This window comes from Trematomus bernacchii, unplaced genomic scaffold, assembly GCF_902827165.1.
Source record: "Trematomus bernacchii unplaced genomic scaffold, fTreBer1.1, whole genome shotgun sequence".
Taxonomy (NCBI): domain Eukaryota; kingdom Metazoa; phylum Chordata; class Actinopteri; order Perciformes; family Nototheniidae; genus Trematomus; species Trematomus bernacchii.
In genome coordinates, this window is record NW_022987564.1 from 9,157,185 (window position 1) to 9,177,072 (window position 19,888).

Sequence of the window (19,888 nt, forward strand, 5' to 3'; positions counted from 1 at the left end):
ATAATACGATGAGCTTATCCACCTGTGTCCTGACATGACTGATAGTTTTCCTGCTTGTGCTTTGAGACTGGGTCAGGCAGAGAATCAGAGCAGAGAGGGGTCACAACCTGACCAGTTTGGCCCCGTTTGTGGCTACATGTTCATGCATGTGAATCTGTGTCAGTTGTTGATTGATTTGAAATAGGGCTGCACGATTTTGGGAACAAATCTAATTGCGATTTTTCTGACAAATATTGCGATTGCGATTCGATTTGCGATATTTGTTTTTAAGCGACCCAACGGAAGTTTATTGTAAAATGCGGCCATATCTCCAGCTAGGAAGGTCGCATCAACGTGCTCCCGTCTCTAGCACCCCCGCAGCCCGAGCTACGAGTGAAAGAACTAAACTTACATGAAACTTCCGTTGGGTTGCTTTAAAGTCAAGCTTCAGTTTAAGATTTTGTTTCACCAGACCATCTAGGAAAGCTCCATTGGAAGCCATTTGGAAAAGGGCAGGCACTTTAAAAAATACTTGGCAGGTGATTGGATCAATCTGTCTATCACCTTCTATCATGGGCCACTTCTGATTGGTTAACAATGGCTGGTACATGTGGAGCACAGCACTTCTGATTGGTGTGGATGACTGACACACAAGAAGAAAAAAGAAAAGAAAAAAGAAAGTAAAAAAAAATCGAAGATTTTAAAGATTTTAAATCGAAATCACGATTTCGATTTAAAATCGATTAATCGTTCAGCCCTAATTTGAACATGTGTCACTGTTCTCAGGCTGCAGCGTGTCCAATTTACAGATGTTCCATTTTGTTTACTTGTGTTCCTGGGTTAAAGTTGAACTTTTAAGATAAAACAAATCTTATACTACAACCTGCAATGATACTTGAGCTCTGCCTGGCTGACTGACTTCACAGCACTCAGGTCTCTCCCTCCTTGCTGTCATCAGTGTCCTTGGAGTGTGTTTAATGGCAGTGATGCATGAGAGGAAGAAAAAGATGGGGGAGAGAAGCATCCTCATCCAAAGGGTCATGAAAAAAAGAGGGGTTCAAACTTCAGAGACAGGATTTGAAGTCTGACTCATCAATTGCAGCTTCACTGATTAATAGCAGACGTTATAATCACAGTCCAATGGAGCTTTGTCATTTATCAACAAACGGAGTCTCTTTGTTTCATCTCAACTCTCTCCCCTAGTCTGACAGTGACAAAGGACGTGTTGACCTTTCAGAGTGGGATTGACCTGGGGGGCTGGAGAGAGAGGGGAGAGTCACAGCAGGTAGTTGCTCCACACAGCCTGACATTTGACAAGAAAACACGTTGTGCCCTTTCTCTTCTCACCATGTGTCCTCTGAAACCACAAGAGCCAGATTGTTTCAAGACAGCAGGTTAACTGACTTATCGTGACAGCTTTGCAAATTTAAACCAAGAACAGTATGATGTCAGCAGTTTGACTAAGGGGATTCCAGGTTTAAAAAAAACAAATACTTTTTCTTGTTTAGAAACAGAATATATAAATAAAGACATGTTAATTTACAGAGAATATTTTGACAGCAGTTTGACTGAGGGAATTCCAGTTTTGACTGTCAGTAAATCGGCTTAAGGGAACAACGTGAGTGTTTGAGTGTCGTGACAGAAATGACTTGTCAGCCAAGTGCAGTTATTCAACTTCTTTTTGCTTGTTTACCCATTTAAAGCTTTAGAAAAGACTCATGGCCTTGGTAGAAATTTGTGAGCACTTTTACCAAACAGAATGTTTTTTCTTGAAGGAGATGAACACATTCCGTATTTTGCCTTCACAAGACAAGGCAGGTTGAAAAAGGAAATAGACAAATTAGTTGTTTTTTCCTATCCATTTCACCCAGTGATCTTCGGCTCCACAGCCTTCCGGTCAAGGTTTTTTTATTTGACAAAACATGCAATAATGTCAGACAAATGCAGTTTGTTTTAAAAAAACTTTATTAATACTTTTCTCTTGTTAAAAAAACTGAATATATAAAAAGGATTTCTTTCTGGTGGCTTTTGCTTCAGAAAACAGAAACAAATCGCTACTTGCACAATGTGAAAAATAAAAGTCCTTCCCCTGCAGTGACTGAGCTTAATCGAGTCAGCGTCAAAGAAATAAAAGTGTTCCTTTTCTTACCAGAAAAAAAGTCTGTCGAAAGTTTATAATAAACACGATGTCGCTGCTACATTAAGGCCAATCCCTCTACAGACGTGGAAAACATCCTTGGTAAAGTGACAATGTTTTTTTTCTCTTAAATAGTCTTTTGAAATTAAATAAAACTGAAAAGCTTTTTAAAAAGCAAGCAAGTATTGCACAGACAGATCTCCTAGTACCCTTTAAAAAAATATCGAAACAGGAACTCAATAGTACACCCTCGAGAACGAAATGTATAGCTGAGGTTTTTAGAGGAAGCAGCTGCTGTTGGACAAATCCCTATTTTGTGGTACTGCGTCTAGTATAGAGCAGTACAAGTGCTCCTATTTTTTTTTTCCACTTTATGTTGGCATGGAGATACAAAATGGAAAGGTATATCAGTCTATGAAACCAGCTTGTTGTTTTGGAAAAGTGGCAGTTAATAAACAAGTCCAGTTTGGAGTTTAGGGGGGTTGTGAAAGTAAGATACTGCATTTCACACTCAAGGTCACATTTCTAGTTTGCTAAAAGAACCACATTTAATCCAGAGATCACATAAAACTGGACCATGGTGGCCTTAGCACCCGATTACTATGCACCGATACACCCAGAGCAGCTGCTTAGCCTCCAAAGACCCCCTAATTGGCATAGGAAACATGAAAAACAAGAAATTAAATATGGATTAAAAAAACGGATTTCACTCTACATAAAATTCAGATCTCAAAATCCAAAACGGAAGCTTTAAAATGTCAAATCGTTAAAATAAAGACGGGTAATGTGTTAGGCATTTCTAAGCACATACTTTTATGATATGGTTCTGGGGCTAGGAGTCTGATATGGAACGAAGAAAAAACAAATGAATAAAACAATTCTGTACCAGGTCAACTGATGCAATAACTTAAAGGACAATAAGAGCCTAATCTAAAATCATCTTGTGGCAGGGGCCGTCTTAAAATAAGATTTGGACAGATGACATGCAAACAAATACTAAGAACCAACAAGACAAAGTGACAATCCAAAGGGAAATAACAATAAAACACACACACACACACACACACACTAGTTGAAGGAGTGGTTTGAGTGTGTCCATCTTTGAATATGCTCACGAGCTTCTGAATGTTTAGTAGTTCTTGGATTCCGGGCAGGAAACGCAGATGGACGAGGAAGGTTTCTTCTTTCGTGAAACCTCAATCTGGCTGGTTTTGCTTCAAAGTGTTCGTAATGGAGTTTGGTGGAGTTGTCTTTATGTGTGGTAGATCTTGTGCTCGTACTCTGTTGCAGAGCAGCTGTGCGGAGAAGCCAGTTCTCTGTGGATGGGTGCGGGGGGGCTGCGGTGCTGGTGGTTGTCGGTCAGCGTCAGGTTCAGCAGGCTGGTGCAGGTGGGCAGGTAGACGTGCTGCACGTGCTCCACCTCCGACCGACACACGGGACACAGCTGAGGGACAGGAAAGAGAAAAGTAGTAAGCATCGGGTGTTTGTTTGTTTACTCACATTAAGGACATTTGAGGTGGTTCAACTAAGACGTGAACTCTTTTACTGTGTAATATATTTTCTATGCTTATCAAAAGGGATCTTGAGGCAATAAAGCCCTCAAACACACATTTCCTGGCCACTTCCAAGAAAGAAAATAACCTAAGAAAACAAGTTAACAATGTGACAAATCGGGCCAACCCACATTTCCCAGCAGATGCGTGACATTAAGCCAAATGTGTCAAAGCCAGCGAAAGTTAAAGGGGCAAGGCAAGCTAACAAAATAAGTAACCATTATCACACAGTAGGCGGTGTCACGGAAACTTGCTCTCCAATCAAATGAGTCGTGGAGAGGACTGTTGACTGCCATCAAGGCAACTAATGAGTCACCACTCGGGTCATCAAGTTAAGACTGAAGGACATGCTGGCAAATCTCCTTCAGAACACAAGCTAATATTAAAATCAGGAAAGCTTGTAATGGATTGCTATAATGGGAAAACAGCTTCCATAATCACGCTGAAAGCTGTGGAACTCTCCTTCTCCCCTTGAGTTTCTACTGACTCATTACCTGGGTCACGTTTCCCCATTACCTGGGTCACGTTTCCCCATTACCTGGGTCACGTTTCTTAGTAAATGGAAGTAAGATCTGCCTGGCTGCTATAATCCCTCCATAAGACACTCACACTCACCATCTGCCTTCAGATGGAGGGGCAACATTTAGCTGATTAAGTGAGGGGTCAGCGGAGAGCAAGCAGAGCTTTGGATGTTGCTCAGAGGACTATAAAAAAGGATGGAAGTTAAAACTTAAAAGAGCTTTTGGAAAACAAAGCAAACTTCAAGTTAATAAAATACTGCTTCTAAGGTGGTGTTGACATCAGCATATGCAATATATTTATATAAATAGTTATCCACGCAATAAACCATATTTAATTTACATTATTTTATTTAATATTCCGTTCTTGTACATATCATATTCTATTTACATGTATATAGACTTTTTGCACTACTTTTTATTTTTGTATATTATATGTTGGATTGTTGGAGGAGCTCAGGTCAGAAGATTTTCATTGCCATTTCTACACTGTAGCTTTGCGCATATGACAATAAAACCTTTGAATCTATAGCAAATGCCAGCAGTGGTCATTTCTCAGTGAATATGACAAGTGGAAATGCTAACCGCACTAATGATAAAGCCCCCCAACGTGGCTTATAAACAAACTCATCAGTCTTCCCGGTCTACACACACAGAGAGGGAACAACAGTCTCACCTGCAGCTGGTTTGCGCAGGACTGGCAGCACACCATGTGTCCGCAGGGGCAGAACGCAGCGTCGATCTCCTCCTCGCAGCAGAGCACGCACAGCAGAGCCTCCCGGAGCTTCTGCAGCCGCTCCTGCAGCGCTCTGCTCTGCTGGCAGCTGCCGCAGTCCAGCCCCTCGTCCTGGGGGTCGTCTCGGCTGGGGGAGCGTGAGGGAGAGGAGCGCTCGCCGCTGCCAGAGCCCAGGTCAGCGACCCCCGAGTTGTAGAGGGCGCGGCGGGCTTGGTCGTACACTTCCTTGGAGGTGCGTCGGATGTCGAAGACGTACTTCTTGCCCAGGTTGATGTTCTCGTTGAGGAAAAGGGAAGCTAGGTGGCCCTTAAAGTCTCTGCTGTACTGCATCATCACTGCGTTGGTTACTGTGTCACACCTAGAAATGAAATAGGATGTGATTAGAAAAATGATAAGACATGACTTCTACAGTCAGCAAAAGCTGAGCATTTGAACATTTTACAAGATAAGTACTTTATTGATCCCAATTTGGGAAATGTTTGCGTTGCAGCAGCATAAAAAGACAAGGTATAGTACATAAGAGAAACAATTGAAACATCTCAAATAGAAATAAAATAGCATTAAAAAAAAGTAAAAAATATACATGTGGAAATACAAATTTACATTAACAAAATATAAAGCAGGACATTATATATACATTAATTGTGCCAGGAGTGGGTTATTAAATTGAATATAAATGTAAAATGTACAGCCTCTTCTTCCCCAAACTGTGGAGGGTAGTATGTCTGTTTATCCAATACTCCATTCGCACGTAATATTCAGGAAACTCATGTTCATCCTGTTGCGTGCCACCTCCTATCAGATAAACATTTGTTTCTGAGGAAGCAGGAAGAAGACATTCCTTCCAGACTCTGAGCTAAAACCCATCCCTGAAACAAAAGGACAGGGCTGTCTTTTGTACCTTTGTACCATTGTGACTGATTGACAACAATTTCATAGCTCAGCCATTTGAATTGTTCCTGCTCACTGCATAATTCAGACAGACTCAAATCTCTCCGACTCTACTAAAGATGGCCCGGCACGATCTCCCTGTTCATGCACACTGATCAGGTCTATTACAGGTTTTATGGGTCCCACTTTGCAGAATTTGTACCAGCAGTTAGTCGATGTGTACAATTGTGTGAGAGTGCATACTCAGGAGCAACTACGTGCTAAATGGAGCAGAACAAATGTGCACACAACACATTTAAGGTCAGGTTTATGAATGACTAACAGCTGTAGCGAAGAGCGTAAACAGACATGAAGAAAAACAGAAATCAACTGAGAAGCTTAGCCCAAAATATATTTTAATTTATATCTTGGTTCACCACATGTCTATACGATACCTTTAATTAAAGGTAAGCAGTGGAACATTGAGTAGTTATTAATATATTTAATTCTGACTGTACAGCTATATAGCCTTAGTCATTGATCTGGGTTTGAATACAGTATGTTTTTTTATCTCTCACCTGTAGAAGGCGTGTGTCTCTGTAATGGCTCGGTACAGACCGCTGGCTGCCCGGTTACTGATCAGCTTGAACAAAAGCACCACGCTGTCATTTGTGTCCTTGGTTACCGTCAAGTACACACTCTTCCCCGACTGGGTTGCAATCTGGATGATTGGATAGCTTATTCTAAAGATGGAGCAAAAAGGGAAGAAACCATTACATGTTGAATATTCTTCAATAACACATTCTGTCCTAAAACCCCAAAAGATGTATATCTGCAACATGAAGAGTACTATTAGTATAAAAGTACACAGAGCTAATTGCATTCGTCTAGTTGAAACATACCTGTTGACTAAACTGAAGTCCTCCTTGCAAATGGCGATGCCTTCAGGGCCGACTCCAATGGCGAGCCGCTGGCCGTTTGCGTCGCGCGCCCAGTGCCACTCCACGCCGTAATGCTCCAGAGAGGAGACCAGCTGCAGGGCCTGGTACTCCACAGAGCCCGGGCCCAAACCCTCCAGAGCCTTGTGTCTGGAAATGATGCTGCACAGGGAGACGGGTGGGGAGAGAAAGGAAAAAAAGAAAAACCCTTTGAGTTTATTTAGCTTTAAAGCTCAGATTGGAAATATCGTTCTGACACAAGCTTTAGCATACAGATCACATTGTTACCATGGTGCAACCGGTGTGGCGGGAGTATTATACGAGCAGGATAAATAACACACTAGAGTGTTTTAGCTGTCAAAGTTAACACGCCCTCAGGCAGAGAACTGATGCTAAAATGGTTCTTTCTGACAACTATACTTATGAGATCAATACTTGGGCAGCTTAGCTGAAGGCTTATTTTAGCAATAGTAACAGCCTGCTGATTTCAACAGACTGTCCAGGAAAATTGCTGGAAAATCCCAAATGCCCAGCTGTGGTACAAGTACAATTTGAGTATACTCTTATAACTGTAATAAAAGTTGTTTTTTAGGTACCTTTTTTGTGTATATAAAAAAAACACAGTAGCATTTGTTTTTAAAACCCAACGTAATATGTATTTTACCCTTAAAATATTCTAGTAATCCACAATATAGAGATTATTCAGATGTATTCAAAGTCATTTTTTGGAAGTGCAAGGACGTGCATACATAGTAGGCTGGAGGTGAGTGGAGGTCTGTTTCAATGCAGCACATGTCAAATTGTTTATTATAGCAGTTGGGAGAGGAGGCTTGATAATTGGAGGACACCAAAAAAGGTAAACTTAACTAATGTGCATTTAAAAAAGAGGGATAGTTTTGGCGAAAACAAAAAAAGGTACCATGGGGTCAGATTAGAATTTTCCAAAGGGGGGTTCGTTTAGCATGAAACACTAGAAATAACTAAAGGATAAGTTAAAAAGGAAAGTAGAAAGAAGGTGAGCTCATAGAAAACTATTTCTGCTAAAAAAGTTAGCAATGATTGACCTAAACATTTCAGATGTGTGTGTCTCAAACTGCACTGTAACTTTTATTCATGTACCTTTGTTATTCATGTTTTTAAATGAGTATTTTCAAATGCCTTTTTATAATACGTTTCTTAGTGCTTTTCATTTTTGGAAAGCACTTTGAATTGCCTTGTGTTGAAAGGTGCTATATAAATAAACTTGCCTACTGTATTATTTAAGGCTCTCTACTCAAAGACAGCAACTGGAAAGTGAGACAATGCAGTAGTTCTTAGATAAGTTCCCATTAGTTGTAGGTGGGACAGGCATTGCTGCGTTTACACAATGCGATGGGATCTATGCTCTTGGACTCCAAAACCTTGCAGTAGCAAAACTATGTTACTCTATTCTTGTTTGCAAGGAAAAAATTCAAGGTTTACAGTATGGAGGTTCCGTTAGTGAAACTGTGCAAACACACGCTATCTGATCTCTTATCAGCTGCCGTTTGACTGATCTGTGTGTGTGCGTGCGCATCTTAGCTGAAAAAATAAGTGTGAGATATACCCCCAATCAAAGTCTTTCACCTCTTCACTTTATATACAAAGGCTGCAAATGTATTAAAGCCACCACCGGTAAACTCAGTGTAGCATTTTGTTACTTTTTGGTTGTTCAGGGTAGCATTTTGATTTCTTACATGTCCTCATTTCCTTGAACACCAGCTGCCACATCAGATTATTCCAGACCTTTTATTTACTTATCATATCTTTATAGACTATCTCCCTCAGAGATGGGAGGGGGGCAGAGATTCAGGAGGGAACAGGTTTTAATTATTAGCCAGGGCTTGTTAACGTGTACTGTATGTATAGGGGGCTATTAGTTATGTGTTCAAATTCCAGTTGTCTTGTGTAAAATAAAAATTCCAACGTCATAAGTGGTGGTTTCATGTCAGGGTAGGGGTTCTATTACAGTAAAATGCAGAGAGAACAGAACGATTGTGGGCCAGAAATGCAATAAGAAAAATGTTTTTATGCATTCATGGAATTTACTCTCCATGCTTTTCTAGAGGCCAATGTTGTTTTTCTTAAAGAGTGATGTACCTGTTCATGGTGGCCGTGCTGGGATCCTCTCCACACAGCTCGGAGTACCAGTACTTTGCTGTGTTTTGGTTGTAGTCCCCAAACTCTGCCTGTGCCAGGAGCGAGCTCAGCTCCTCGGCTTGTTCTGAGCCCATCCGTAGGTGCCCGTTATGGAGGTCCTCCTTCACGTGCATGAAGAACACGTGTCTGTCGGACGAGAAGAGAAGAATACATTGGTCAAATGCCAAATCTTTGAATTGCCATTTAGGTTAATAAATTCAACAAACTAAGGCAACGTATATATTTGAGATAAAGTCATGTCAGCCATTGCGTTTCTTAACCGACTTTCATGTGTAACAGCTGAGGAGTCAGGGCATCTGGAGCACATAGGCCGGAGCAGGTGGTCATTACCGAGCCAGAATTGCACCACATGCGCCAGGGGGGTGTGTGAGCAGCAGAGGGAAAAGCAACTGATATTTGGTTGGTGGCCACAAAGACACTTTCTCTTTTTCAATCTCTTCCTCAGAACAAACTACAAGAACTTCCTTAAGTGTGAATTGACAGGTTTAAAAGTGGAAGTGGAGAGGGGGAGAGTACGTTTTCTCCCAGTAGGGGAAGTACTTGGACTTTTAACATGGTGAGTCAGAAGGCAAAAGTGCTTGAATTGTATCTGCTTGGCCAATACATGACCTTGATAAGTCTGAAGTTGAATGCAATAATGGAAATTAGTTACAATGGCTGGCATCCTGTATGTCTCTGTGGCTTGTTGTCAAATGTAACCTCACACTCCAGAAATATGCTTATTTCAAGACAAGCCTCCACTGGTCTTGTTTTGCACGGGGAATTCTTGTTTGGAAAAAAAGCTGTGTTTATTTGACAGTTGGGAAAATAGTTCAAAGATTAACGTTGGTCAAAAACAACAATTGTTACCATTTGGGCTGAACTAATAAATGAGAACATTGAGTTCTGCTGTGGAAAAGGAAAACAGCTAAATGCTCAATACAAATAATCAACGGCAGGTCCTTTCCATTGTTTTGACCAGAAGATGTGAGGAATTCTTTCCTTCTAGCAGCAGGAGACAAAACGTCAAAAGGAATAACAACCTGAATGACTCAATCCTTCATGAAGAGTGTTGAACTAAAGTAACCCAAACTGATCCTTCCTTGAGATTACCTATGACACAGTAACTCTAAGATAGTCTTAAGTCAGCTGCTTCTACAAACCAGTCCGACAGCTTGTCACTGGGAAATGTTGTTTACTGGCTGCAAATCTTTTGTTTTGCCAGTAGACTTCAGTTGTTGCATTTTAACATCCTGGTGTTGCCATCTGTTATTATCTCAAATCAAATACCTGAATATCCAGTGCTGATGCAGTGACCTTGTGTAACCCTCCTGATCTATAGACACTCAGCTCAGACAGCTCAGACTTGACAATGCCAGAAATGAAAGTATAATGTTGGCTTGCTGTGCAGACAAGAGTTTATTTTGTAGAACATTGTAATGTGTGAACATAAAAAATGGCTGTTGAGTTTTTGGCCCACCGCATCCTGATGTGGTAGACTAAAAGCAGAATGCGCCAGAAACTGCTGGTTATTTCCGACTAAGAAAAAGAAAACTCCTTCGGGCTACAGTTCTCTTTGAAGCATGATGCGAACAGAGACATTTTCATTTGTGCAAATCAGGTCATACCATGACTTGAGGATATTTTAGAGGGGACCCTTGAGTGGAGGGGGAAGGCGGCACTTAACGCACCTTTATTAAGTTAATATCAACTCATTGTGTTTTGAAAACGTAGAAAATGCGTAGTGTTGAGATGCTCGTGGGAGATACAGGAACAATATGGAGTTGACATTTCCTCCGTCTCCTTATGGGACTCAAAGCCAGACTCTTGAGGGACAACTGAGGGCATAAGAGAATATGTACAGTTGTGTTTTGCAACATCTTCAGTATGCATTAACAAGGCACACCTCACCGAACACATATGCACGTGCTTCCAAGGAGCAGCAACAGTAGCAAAAGCAGCTATGAGGCACACAAACAAAGCCAGTCTCCACCACCCTGACAAAGCCAGACCATAACAACGAAGCCCCGTAGCTGTCCAGCCTCAGGCATAACAAACACTGCTTTGATATGGTGTTAAACATCCCATTCCCTCCAACGCACACACACACAAACACTGATCTCTATTGTGTCAGGCCCAGCAGGCGTCATGTGATGAAGCGCTGCTAGTTAGCTACCTGCCTGACGCAAACAATAGGTCTGCCTCCAGTTTATTACAGGGCAGGCTGCGGAGGTTACTATAGTTCATGCAGGGATTGGAACATGTAAATCCAGGTTACTGTGAAGCTGAGCAAGGCATTTCATATCATAAAAAGCTTTCTTCAGAACGAGTCCTGGCTTGTTAGTTTGGTGTCGTCGACAGAATATGCCACATGACTCGTTTCGGGAGTGGAATGTACAGAGTACATTTACTCAAGTACGGTATGTACAATAATGAGGAACGAGTTTATAGTTAAACGCCATTACAATTCACTGGAAATATTGTACAATAACAGCTTAGTTGGTTAATTTAGCCAATTAAAATATCATTGACATCCATCATCAAGGTCATTTTGTACTTGAGTATTTTTTACAGTGTGTTATTAGTCATTTTACTTCACCACCACTGATGAGTTTTAACCTCAGCTGCTCCACTTTACCAACCATCTGCTACGATATGGACTATTTGTCCACCAGGCTGCTGAGCAAGACATCTGACTCGTGCATTCCTGGGTTCATGCGGGCACCCATGTGTAAACAGGTGTTTGCTTTGCTGAGCTAAGTTTCAAAATCAATTTCCAATTTTCATTGGGAATAAATCACCAATTATAAGCTGTGGAATGGAACAGGTGAACGGGTTCTGCAACTGAGGTAACTTCAGTTCAACGATGGCTGTTCCTGCCTGACTTCCCTGGGGCTGAATGAGATGCATCAGATATGCACTCAGTCTGCCAAACAGTCTGCCAAACAACACAAACAACACAAACACATGACAATCTGCAACGAACAGCTGCTTCACAAGCAGAGGGTAACAATTTCTCCCACTGAGGATCCGGTGAAGATATAATGCTACTGTATCTGCTCTCAGTACAAGCTTAGTGCAGAACTCTTATGATAACAACAAGGGCAACAGTTTTGTACAGATTACCGTGCTGTCTTCTGTTGCCTCTATATTAAAGCAGATAGCTTCACCTCAGATAACAGTTAGTCTGCTGAATTGCTGCCTCAGCATTTTCAAGGTCCATCCTACACTCAGGGCTTGGGAGAGACAACGGTCCATGAATCTTAACTCTGTCAACATGGTGGTTGAGATGGATTGGTTTACACAGAACTCAGATTTTAGTTTTAATGTTTTTGGAAATGTTTCCCCAAGTGGGCACACCGTTCGAGGCCGACTGATCGGGAGTGACTGGATTTGTCTGGAACCATTTTATTTATGCTGACGAGGCTAGACAGAATCTCATGACTTGAACTCTGTCTCTTGTTGGGACATGAGGATGCCATTGTTTCCCCAGCAGCTAGACCACTCCTCTGTTATTCAGCGCGTTGGATTCCCCATGTCAGTGACTCACACACTTTACTATAAGACACATACACATGCATCATCTGTGCACCCTGCAGTCATCATCGCCTCTTTCTTCAGACCAGACAAATGGAACACTGTAAGTCAGTGCCCTGCTTTAGTGTATTACACTGTGTCCATCTCATTGCTCCTACAAGGGAGATAAACCATAATCAAAGTCTTAAGAGGCTTACTTATTTACATTCATAAATACCGAGGGGAAAGCTAACAGCAAAGGAGACATAAAGGGTATTCAAACAGTGATTGTAGTGGAAAGGGAGGTCATGTTGAGTGCTGCAACAATGTTTGAATTCCTGATAGCCTGGCTGGAATAATTCAATTAAAGCAGGCCTGAACCCTGGAAACAAAATGTTTTCAAAATAGGTCAGTGGCTACAGAGATCAGATTATTCCAGTTTTATTCCAAGTCTTTGAACCATAAATACAACACAGATACAATCCCAAACTGCAGTCTCAGGGCATTTTAAGCAACTTATTATATAAAAATTTGACAAATCTTTGCAAGTTTTAGATCACACAGACAAAAAGGAGGAATAGGCGTGGGTTTTCAAGTAAGACCAGACACTCATTACCAAGTCAACTAAACCCTCTCTAGTCTGTTCCACCCATCTATAAAACCCATTGTCTCCTTTTTATGATTTCTGCCCTAATTCAATGTCTATTCCCCGAGTAGGCAGAATGTCAGCCTGTTCATTTCACAGAAGAACAAAACGTCCCCACAAAGTGAAACCCAACACCTCTGCCTGGAGACTGCACCTCATCCAGCCAATCACCAGAAGAGTTTCAGACCTCATCGGTCGGGCTCTCAACAATGTGGTTTGTAAGCGAGTCAAATGACACACGGCCAGGAGCTGTGTGCTGTGAGGTTACTAGCGGTCAATGAACTATAGTAGACCCTGTTGAATATCTTCCCCCATGGTGTGGGCTGAATGGAAAGTCAGAGTGTTAAACTTAAAAAATAAAGGTTTTAGCATTGTGTTATTTATCAGAAAGTTGCAAATGGCAAGCTCTAAATAGCATGTGCCTTTGCTCTGTTCCAAGTTGAACTGAAAGCTGTACAGCAATAAAACAAAGAAGCTGTTTGTATGCTAACTGCCTTCTGTTACAGGCTGGTGCTCTGTACTGAATGGTAAAACAGTGATTAAAGATCAGCAATCAAAGTTTAGGCGCCAAACAAATAAAACAAATCTGTCGTTCTTCGGAAAGGTCTAATGAATGTTATGACTTTAAATACGAAAATCAGGGTAGGTTACTCCAGTTCAGGAGGAAACAAACTCTTATGGATGCTAAAAGCTACTAATTACCGACAATGAAGCATGGCAATAAAGAAAGGGAGGTGAAGGCCCACAGGCTTCTTCAGTGATCTTTGGCTTGATTGTCTCTGTAGCCTGCAACAGTTAGTTACACATTTTAACTTGTGTGTGACCGGAATAAATAACCTTGAAAGTTTTTTCAGAGATTTTGGTAGAGAAGCTCGATGATTAAGCTGAATCGTGCAGAATATCAAGTATACTAATGTTACTCTCAGACTGCAAAGGTTTTGTAGGGCTGCTGCATTTTATTCATGATTATTAATGTAATTGTTGGTATCCCTGCAAAGTCAAACCTTTTATTTGAAAATATTTGTTCTCAATTGATCTATTCTACAAATGCTACATTAAATTGAAACCTCTCCAATCCATTCACTCTGGGAAAGGCAAGGGAACACCCTGGACAGATCAATAGTCTGTTGCAGGTCAACACACACTTTCACCTCTGCCTAGCCTCTAGTACCACTGACCTGCATGTCTCTGAACTGCCTGGGATGATTTAAGAAGGAAGGAACAGTGTCATGTGAGAGCAATGATATCAGTAGAGCAAACTTCTTAAAATTAGATTTAAATAATTCTAGTGTGGAATTATTTCCAGACCGTTATGTCCTATTTATGGAAATAAATGTCTTGTCTTTTAGTTTTCTTAGCTTAGTTTATTAGCTAGCGCCTGCTTGGTGGAACAAGGAACTCTTCATTGGAATACAATTAAATAAAAATAAAATTGCATGCAAATAATGATAGTTATTAATAATGATTTTTCATTGGTTAAAACTAATGTGGCTTCTTGTTTAGATTTCAGATAAACATGGGGCGGTAAACAGGTTAACAATCAGGACCTCTAATAAATCCTGTACCAACAGCTTTGCCCTTTCAGGATATCCAATGTTTGCCTGATCAGAATGTTAAATACAAGTGCTAATGAAGGGAAAACATTCACATACTTAAAGCAGAGGCACCCCTTAGCAAGTGGGGTTAAATGATGCAGATAGCACAGGCTGTTTTGTTGAGGCCCTTGGGCCAGAATCCCTTAACCAATAAAAACGTTTCCATCAGTGAACGCTCACAGAAACAGAGCAAATCAGATGTGTTTACAAAATAATTTGGAAATTTACGAGATTTATAAAACAAGCTTGGTAGAGTTGTGAGAGTGAGAATCTTAAGCAATGAGATTAGGAAAATAGGGTCTTAGAAGCAGAGGATACTGCTGCCATGGAATCAAGCTCAACTTAAGCCGTGTAACTTAAATAGAGACAGCCTTTTTTTCAGTAGTAGAAACCAAACCTAGGTGAAAAGTTTACAAAGGTATTATGGAGTCTAGGAAATGGGTTTAAATACTATGACTATGGTTTTATCCTGGATAGTGCAGTTTCGAGGTAAATTAGACACTACCAAAAAAAGGAAGATAAACGTAAGCAAGTACCCAAATATTCAGCTGCATGTGAGCAAGAACATGCAAGTGACCTGCGAGGCTTTACGTGGAAGCAGAGTACACAACAGCTTATATAAGCAGCTCTGTGCGCCCAGTGCACTGCAGGTTATGTAATAAGGCCTATAAGGAGAGCGCTGAAAAAGAGGCCCTCCCCGCAGCTCAACTGAGAGTCGTGGAACCATGCAGTCCTTTTTGCTGAGTGTACGTTCTGAGGGGAACATTAACTCCCGCTCACATTTATACTGAAGTGACTCATGCTTGGTTTTAACTTTTAAAACTCGTTCACAAATTGACATTGTTCGTGAGAGTAGATAAGGCGGTGTTGTGTCCTATCTAAATTAACAACTTAAGAATTGGACTCATTCCAAGAGGCATGTGACTAACAACAATGTGCAATGTGTTTGCCATTGTGAGCTCTGCATGCTTGCCTGCCTGGAAGCATGCCTGCACTGAACATGGAGGCAGTGGTAGCCTAAAGTAGGTCAAAGGTGACCACAAAATGGATATGTTAAATGGGACCTTAAAGAAAAGGAAATGAGCAGCAGAAATGCCATGTATCATTTCACAACACATTTAAATGATATACAGTAGCAGTTTCTCCAGACATGCTAGTTTTCCCAAAATGCCCCTGCTGTGTATTGTCAACATCTCTCGCCCTGTGTTGAGCTTGCTTATAATCACATCTGAGCAGATGGATGGCAGAAAGGCTCTGCCAAAATTAAACTCATAACTTGACAGCATGCTGGTGTGTGCCATGTGTGAGTTTTTATTAGCAGCACCCCTTGATTGCCATCTAACATCTTTATCTCACCTTTTTTTTTTTTTTTTTTTTACAAACCCCATGACCCCCACCCCGCAAGCCATCTGTTGATAACCCCTGCTTATCTGGTGGAGCTCAGAGTGCAGGCAAGTGTCTTCAACTATCACACTCTCCCCCGTGCCTTTCACTTTTTTTCTTCAAAAGAAAAAAAAAGGAAAAGTGGAATATAGGCCACAATGAGAGAAACAGCTGAAGGAGAGCCAGTGGTGAAGTGGAGAACAACAGAGCTTAGCAGAATGCCAGGCAATTACTGGCCGAGGCAGATACATGTCGGTTTAATGAACCCTTCTAGTTGCACGCTGTGTTTGAGTGTGAAAGAGAGGGGGCAAGAGCAGCCCACCAAAACAGATTCCGATCCAAAGTCTGCCCTGCCTTCTCATCTATGGTTCCAACTTCCATCCCTGCAGTATCAAACAATGACGGCACCACCTGAGGTGACAATAACATCCACAGCATCACACAGACACTGTGTGTTAAACAACTCTTTGGGCAGTTTCCGAGAGCAATTGCTATTTATAACTTTAAAATGAAACTGGGGACATGAATATCCAAGTCAGGAATTAGACTTGTCAAGGCTTGTTATTTTGTTTCAAATATTTTGTTTCCTCAAGCTAGGATAATTGTGTAAACTGCCAGGGGAGGTTTTGTTTGGCTGGCTATTGTTTTACTAAAATAAATATAGCTGGGATAAAATATCTCTCAAAGAGCACAGAAAAGAATATCCGTAAAATGTATATCCGGGTGCGTTAAAACATGATTATAAATGTCACTATGTATGCAGAGACTCATATTGATAATATCATATGAAGGAAAAAACACTAGACACAGGCCTATCTCAGTTTCCATACAGCACCTGCAAAAAATCGAATAGTGGAGTGTGCTTTTGTTCAGACAAAAATGGCCACAAACAATTTAAACAGAAAAAGCACAACAAAAGTTATTTGGAGTTGAATGGGGGCAGTGACAGAGGTCCTGGCTGTCGCACAGAGGGTCCCTGGGGGCAGATGCAAAGCGGCACAAACCCCCAGGGCTGCTGGATCACATTTCCTGCCAGAACGAACTTTAGTAACCCCGGCTCAGCGAAGAGGTTACTACAGGGCATTCTACTGTATTGTCCACAGTGATTAGATTAGGCTGTGGAAACTGTAACAACGGGTTTGTTTTTCCGTCATGTGCTCATTATTACATGTCTTATGCATTACTAAAAGTGTTTCAATAAAAAAAACATCTAGATTTGATTTCTGGTGAATTTGAAGCGGTTCAGCAGATGCGAGATAATGTTGCAAACAGGAAGTGGAAAGTTTATCTGTTCATAGGCCCATAAACAAATGTGAAGACGTTCATGTTGCATGCAAACAAAGTCTGTGCAAGCACGTGAGATGGTAAACAAACCTAGTCTGTTCCTGCAGAATGAGATGGGGCTCCACAAAGAACTTGACCCTCAGCCTCAGTCGACACGGCGTCACGTTATCCATCTGCTGACAGATGCGATTCCTCAGATTCAGCCACAGGTTCTCTCCTTTGCTGCCCGTGAACTGCAGCCCAAAGTAGTCCACTTCAATTATGCCCAACTTTCTGCAAACCTGGAAAGAGATTAAAGAATCAGAATCAGAATACCTTTATTCGTCCCACAGAGGGCAATGTACATGTGTTACAGCAGAAAAGAGCCAAAGACAGCTTAATGTTAAATAAGAAGCATGCATTAAAAACATTTTTTAAAAGATACAAAAATTACACCATAGAAAAAACAGTTATGAAGATATAGCAGCCGGGTATGTATATTGCACATTTATTAACGAACAGGGTCACATAATGGATTTTGAAAAAATAAATTTGTAAAAAGGGATCTTATCACTGTTATTTGAAGAGTGTATGGGACATCAGAGAGAGGTAGCTTTATAGTTGATTTGATAGTGTATGGGACATCAGAGAGAGGTAGCTTTACAGTTGATTTGAAAGTGCATCTTTCTTTGACTCTACACTCAACATTTTGAGTTTTTACAGCAGGCTTAAATGTCCTTGAAGAGGACTATACATATTGGCTTTAATCTCCCAGCAAGAATCAACACATTTCCCGAGAATCAATAAAGTTTTGCAAGATTTAAGAGGCAGAGGAAGATAGGGCTGCTTTTATCACTTAGTTCATTAGGATTTCTGCTCCCCTGGTGCTACTCTTACACAGATAAATCCCATCAATATTCTAAAGCACACGATAGGATGGAAGTAAACTTGGAGTCTCTCCCGGGGTAAAGGGGCTCATCAAACCCACAATCCCACGCCCCCTTAGCGGCCATGGGGTTATTACATAACTGCTGGTGGTGGTCTGCAGGGAGCCCGGAGGCTGAGATAAAACTCATTCATCCCCCGGCAAGTTGCCATGCATTTGAAGTAGCTTTTTAAAAAGTGGGGGAAAAAACAACTTAAGGCTATTGATGAAAGGAAAAGTTCGCATGCCACCCTGTTTATGTCCACTTTGGAGGAAAAGAGGTAAATGTCAGCAAGCAACTAAGTAGCGAGAACGCCTACAAAAGGCAGAAGAAGAATGAACTCAAGTAACCTGGACAAAGCCATCTGCCTCTGACTAAGCCATGCAGGTAGACGACAGCAGTGTTACCACAATGCATCAGAACTTTCCTTCATGTACATCAAGTCGTGCTTTTCGAGAATGACTCGACATCCTAAGGTTTCATTGTCCTGAACAGATGTTTGGTTTTTGGCACGATGGGCGCAGGAGAACATTTTGTTTCCGCGTACCCATGTGCAACAATAAGGCTGATGTATCCATAGTTGTGTTAACAGATTATATCCACAGTTAATGTTATGTCAAGCAGCCGATACATCTTATTTAGCATTCATTGTCGTTTAATTTCGCAATCTTTATACCCACACATTGGAGTCAAATTAAGAATTGAGCTGAAGTTTAGGAACATCTAAACTTTCGCCAGGCAACAAAATCATCGCTACCGTAGCTGACAATGACACTGCGTTTTAAAAAAGGTATTATATTAACAAAACGTGATGTGTTCTCCACCACAGCTTACCTTATTCAGACAGTCTTCACCGTTCGCCTTCGCATCAACTTCCACTTCCATCACCACTGAATCCGGACGAGTAACGTGGCAGAGCATTTTGGCTGTGTATTCTGCTAATCTTTGGTTTGCCACCTTTAAAAAAATAATAAAACACTTCTCGAGCCTTCTTTAAAAACCCCTACATCAAGCCTTCGTCACTTTCATAGCCCTTCCAGTCCGTGTGGCGAGTCTGGAGCCACCAGCTGTAGGCTATATCAATGAAATGCCATGCACGGCTCCGCCTTCGTACAGCTGTCCAATGGGAGTGAGTTTCACATATCCGCTGCATAACCTAAACCAATCAGAAGTCGCGTTACAGCCGCACGCTTCTCCGGCTGGAGCTCACCTCCCGTGTGAGGAAGTATGAGGAGTGCACTCACTGCGCCCTCGCCTGGCTCGCCTGTTGCGTGAAGCTAAAGTGGCTTTTCGACTCACCTGCTCCTAATAAATTAGACATTTGAACGAACTTCAGTAGACCTTAGGGTGAGTTTAATGGCTTGTATACGGGTTCCCCCTCGGTTAGAGTGAATAATGTATAAGAATGCAGTCTAAAAATAGCCACGTGGATGGAAAAATAACCTGCAAAGCTACTCTGTCCAAAGCTTACATGAATGTTTAATGAAGGGGTCTCAGTTGGCTTTCCAACTCCACCTTTCCCTGCTTGTGTAACTTTGTATCCTTGAACTGGGGTCACGTGTGCTTGAATAACACTTTTAATTTAAGTTACACTTTTAAGAAGGTTATCAAAGGGCTCAGATAAAGGTAACTTCAACTGTCTTTAGATTCAAGAGAGGATTTGTTGGTATA

At 41.4% G+C, this 19,888-nt stretch overlaps 1 protein-coding gene across 1 annotated transcript; it reads right to left on the reverse strand.

The window, feature by feature from the left end:
- Nucleotides 1-1,926: 1,926 nt before the first annotated feature.
- mylipa (myosin regulatory light chain interacting protein a) lies at nt 1,927-19,276 on the reverse strand. The gene is made up of 7 exons (XM_034124923.1): nt 19,052-19,276; nt 17,403-17,593; nt 8,850-9,035; nt 6,696-6,893; nt 6,372-6,536; nt 4,864-5,281; nt 1,927-3,560 (listed from the first exon to the last, which is right to left on the reverse strand). The coding sequence occupies exons 1-7, from the start codon at nt 19,136-19,138 to the stop codon at nt 3,369-3,371; spliced, it is 1,437 nt and encodes a 478-aa protein (XP_033980814.1). The 5' UTR covers nt 19,139-19,276; the 3' UTR covers nt 1,927-3,368.
- Nucleotides 19,277-19,888: the final 612 nt, after the last annotated feature.

Excerpts from the sequence above, each read along its gene's own strand:
- mylipa (XM_034124923.1), bottom strand. The coding sequence starts at position 19,138 with ATGCTCTGCCACGTTACTCGTCCGGATTCAGTGGTGATGGAAGTGGAA. Across the intron at positions 9,036-17,402 it reads ATTCTGCAGGAACAGACTAG|ACACGTGTTCTTCATGCACG; the intron begins GTTTGTTTACCA and ends CTCGTCCGACAG. Across the intron at positions 6,894-8,849 it reads AGCACGGCCACCATGAACAG|CATCATTTCCAGACACAAGG; the intron begins GTACATCACTCT and ends CTCCCTGTGCAG.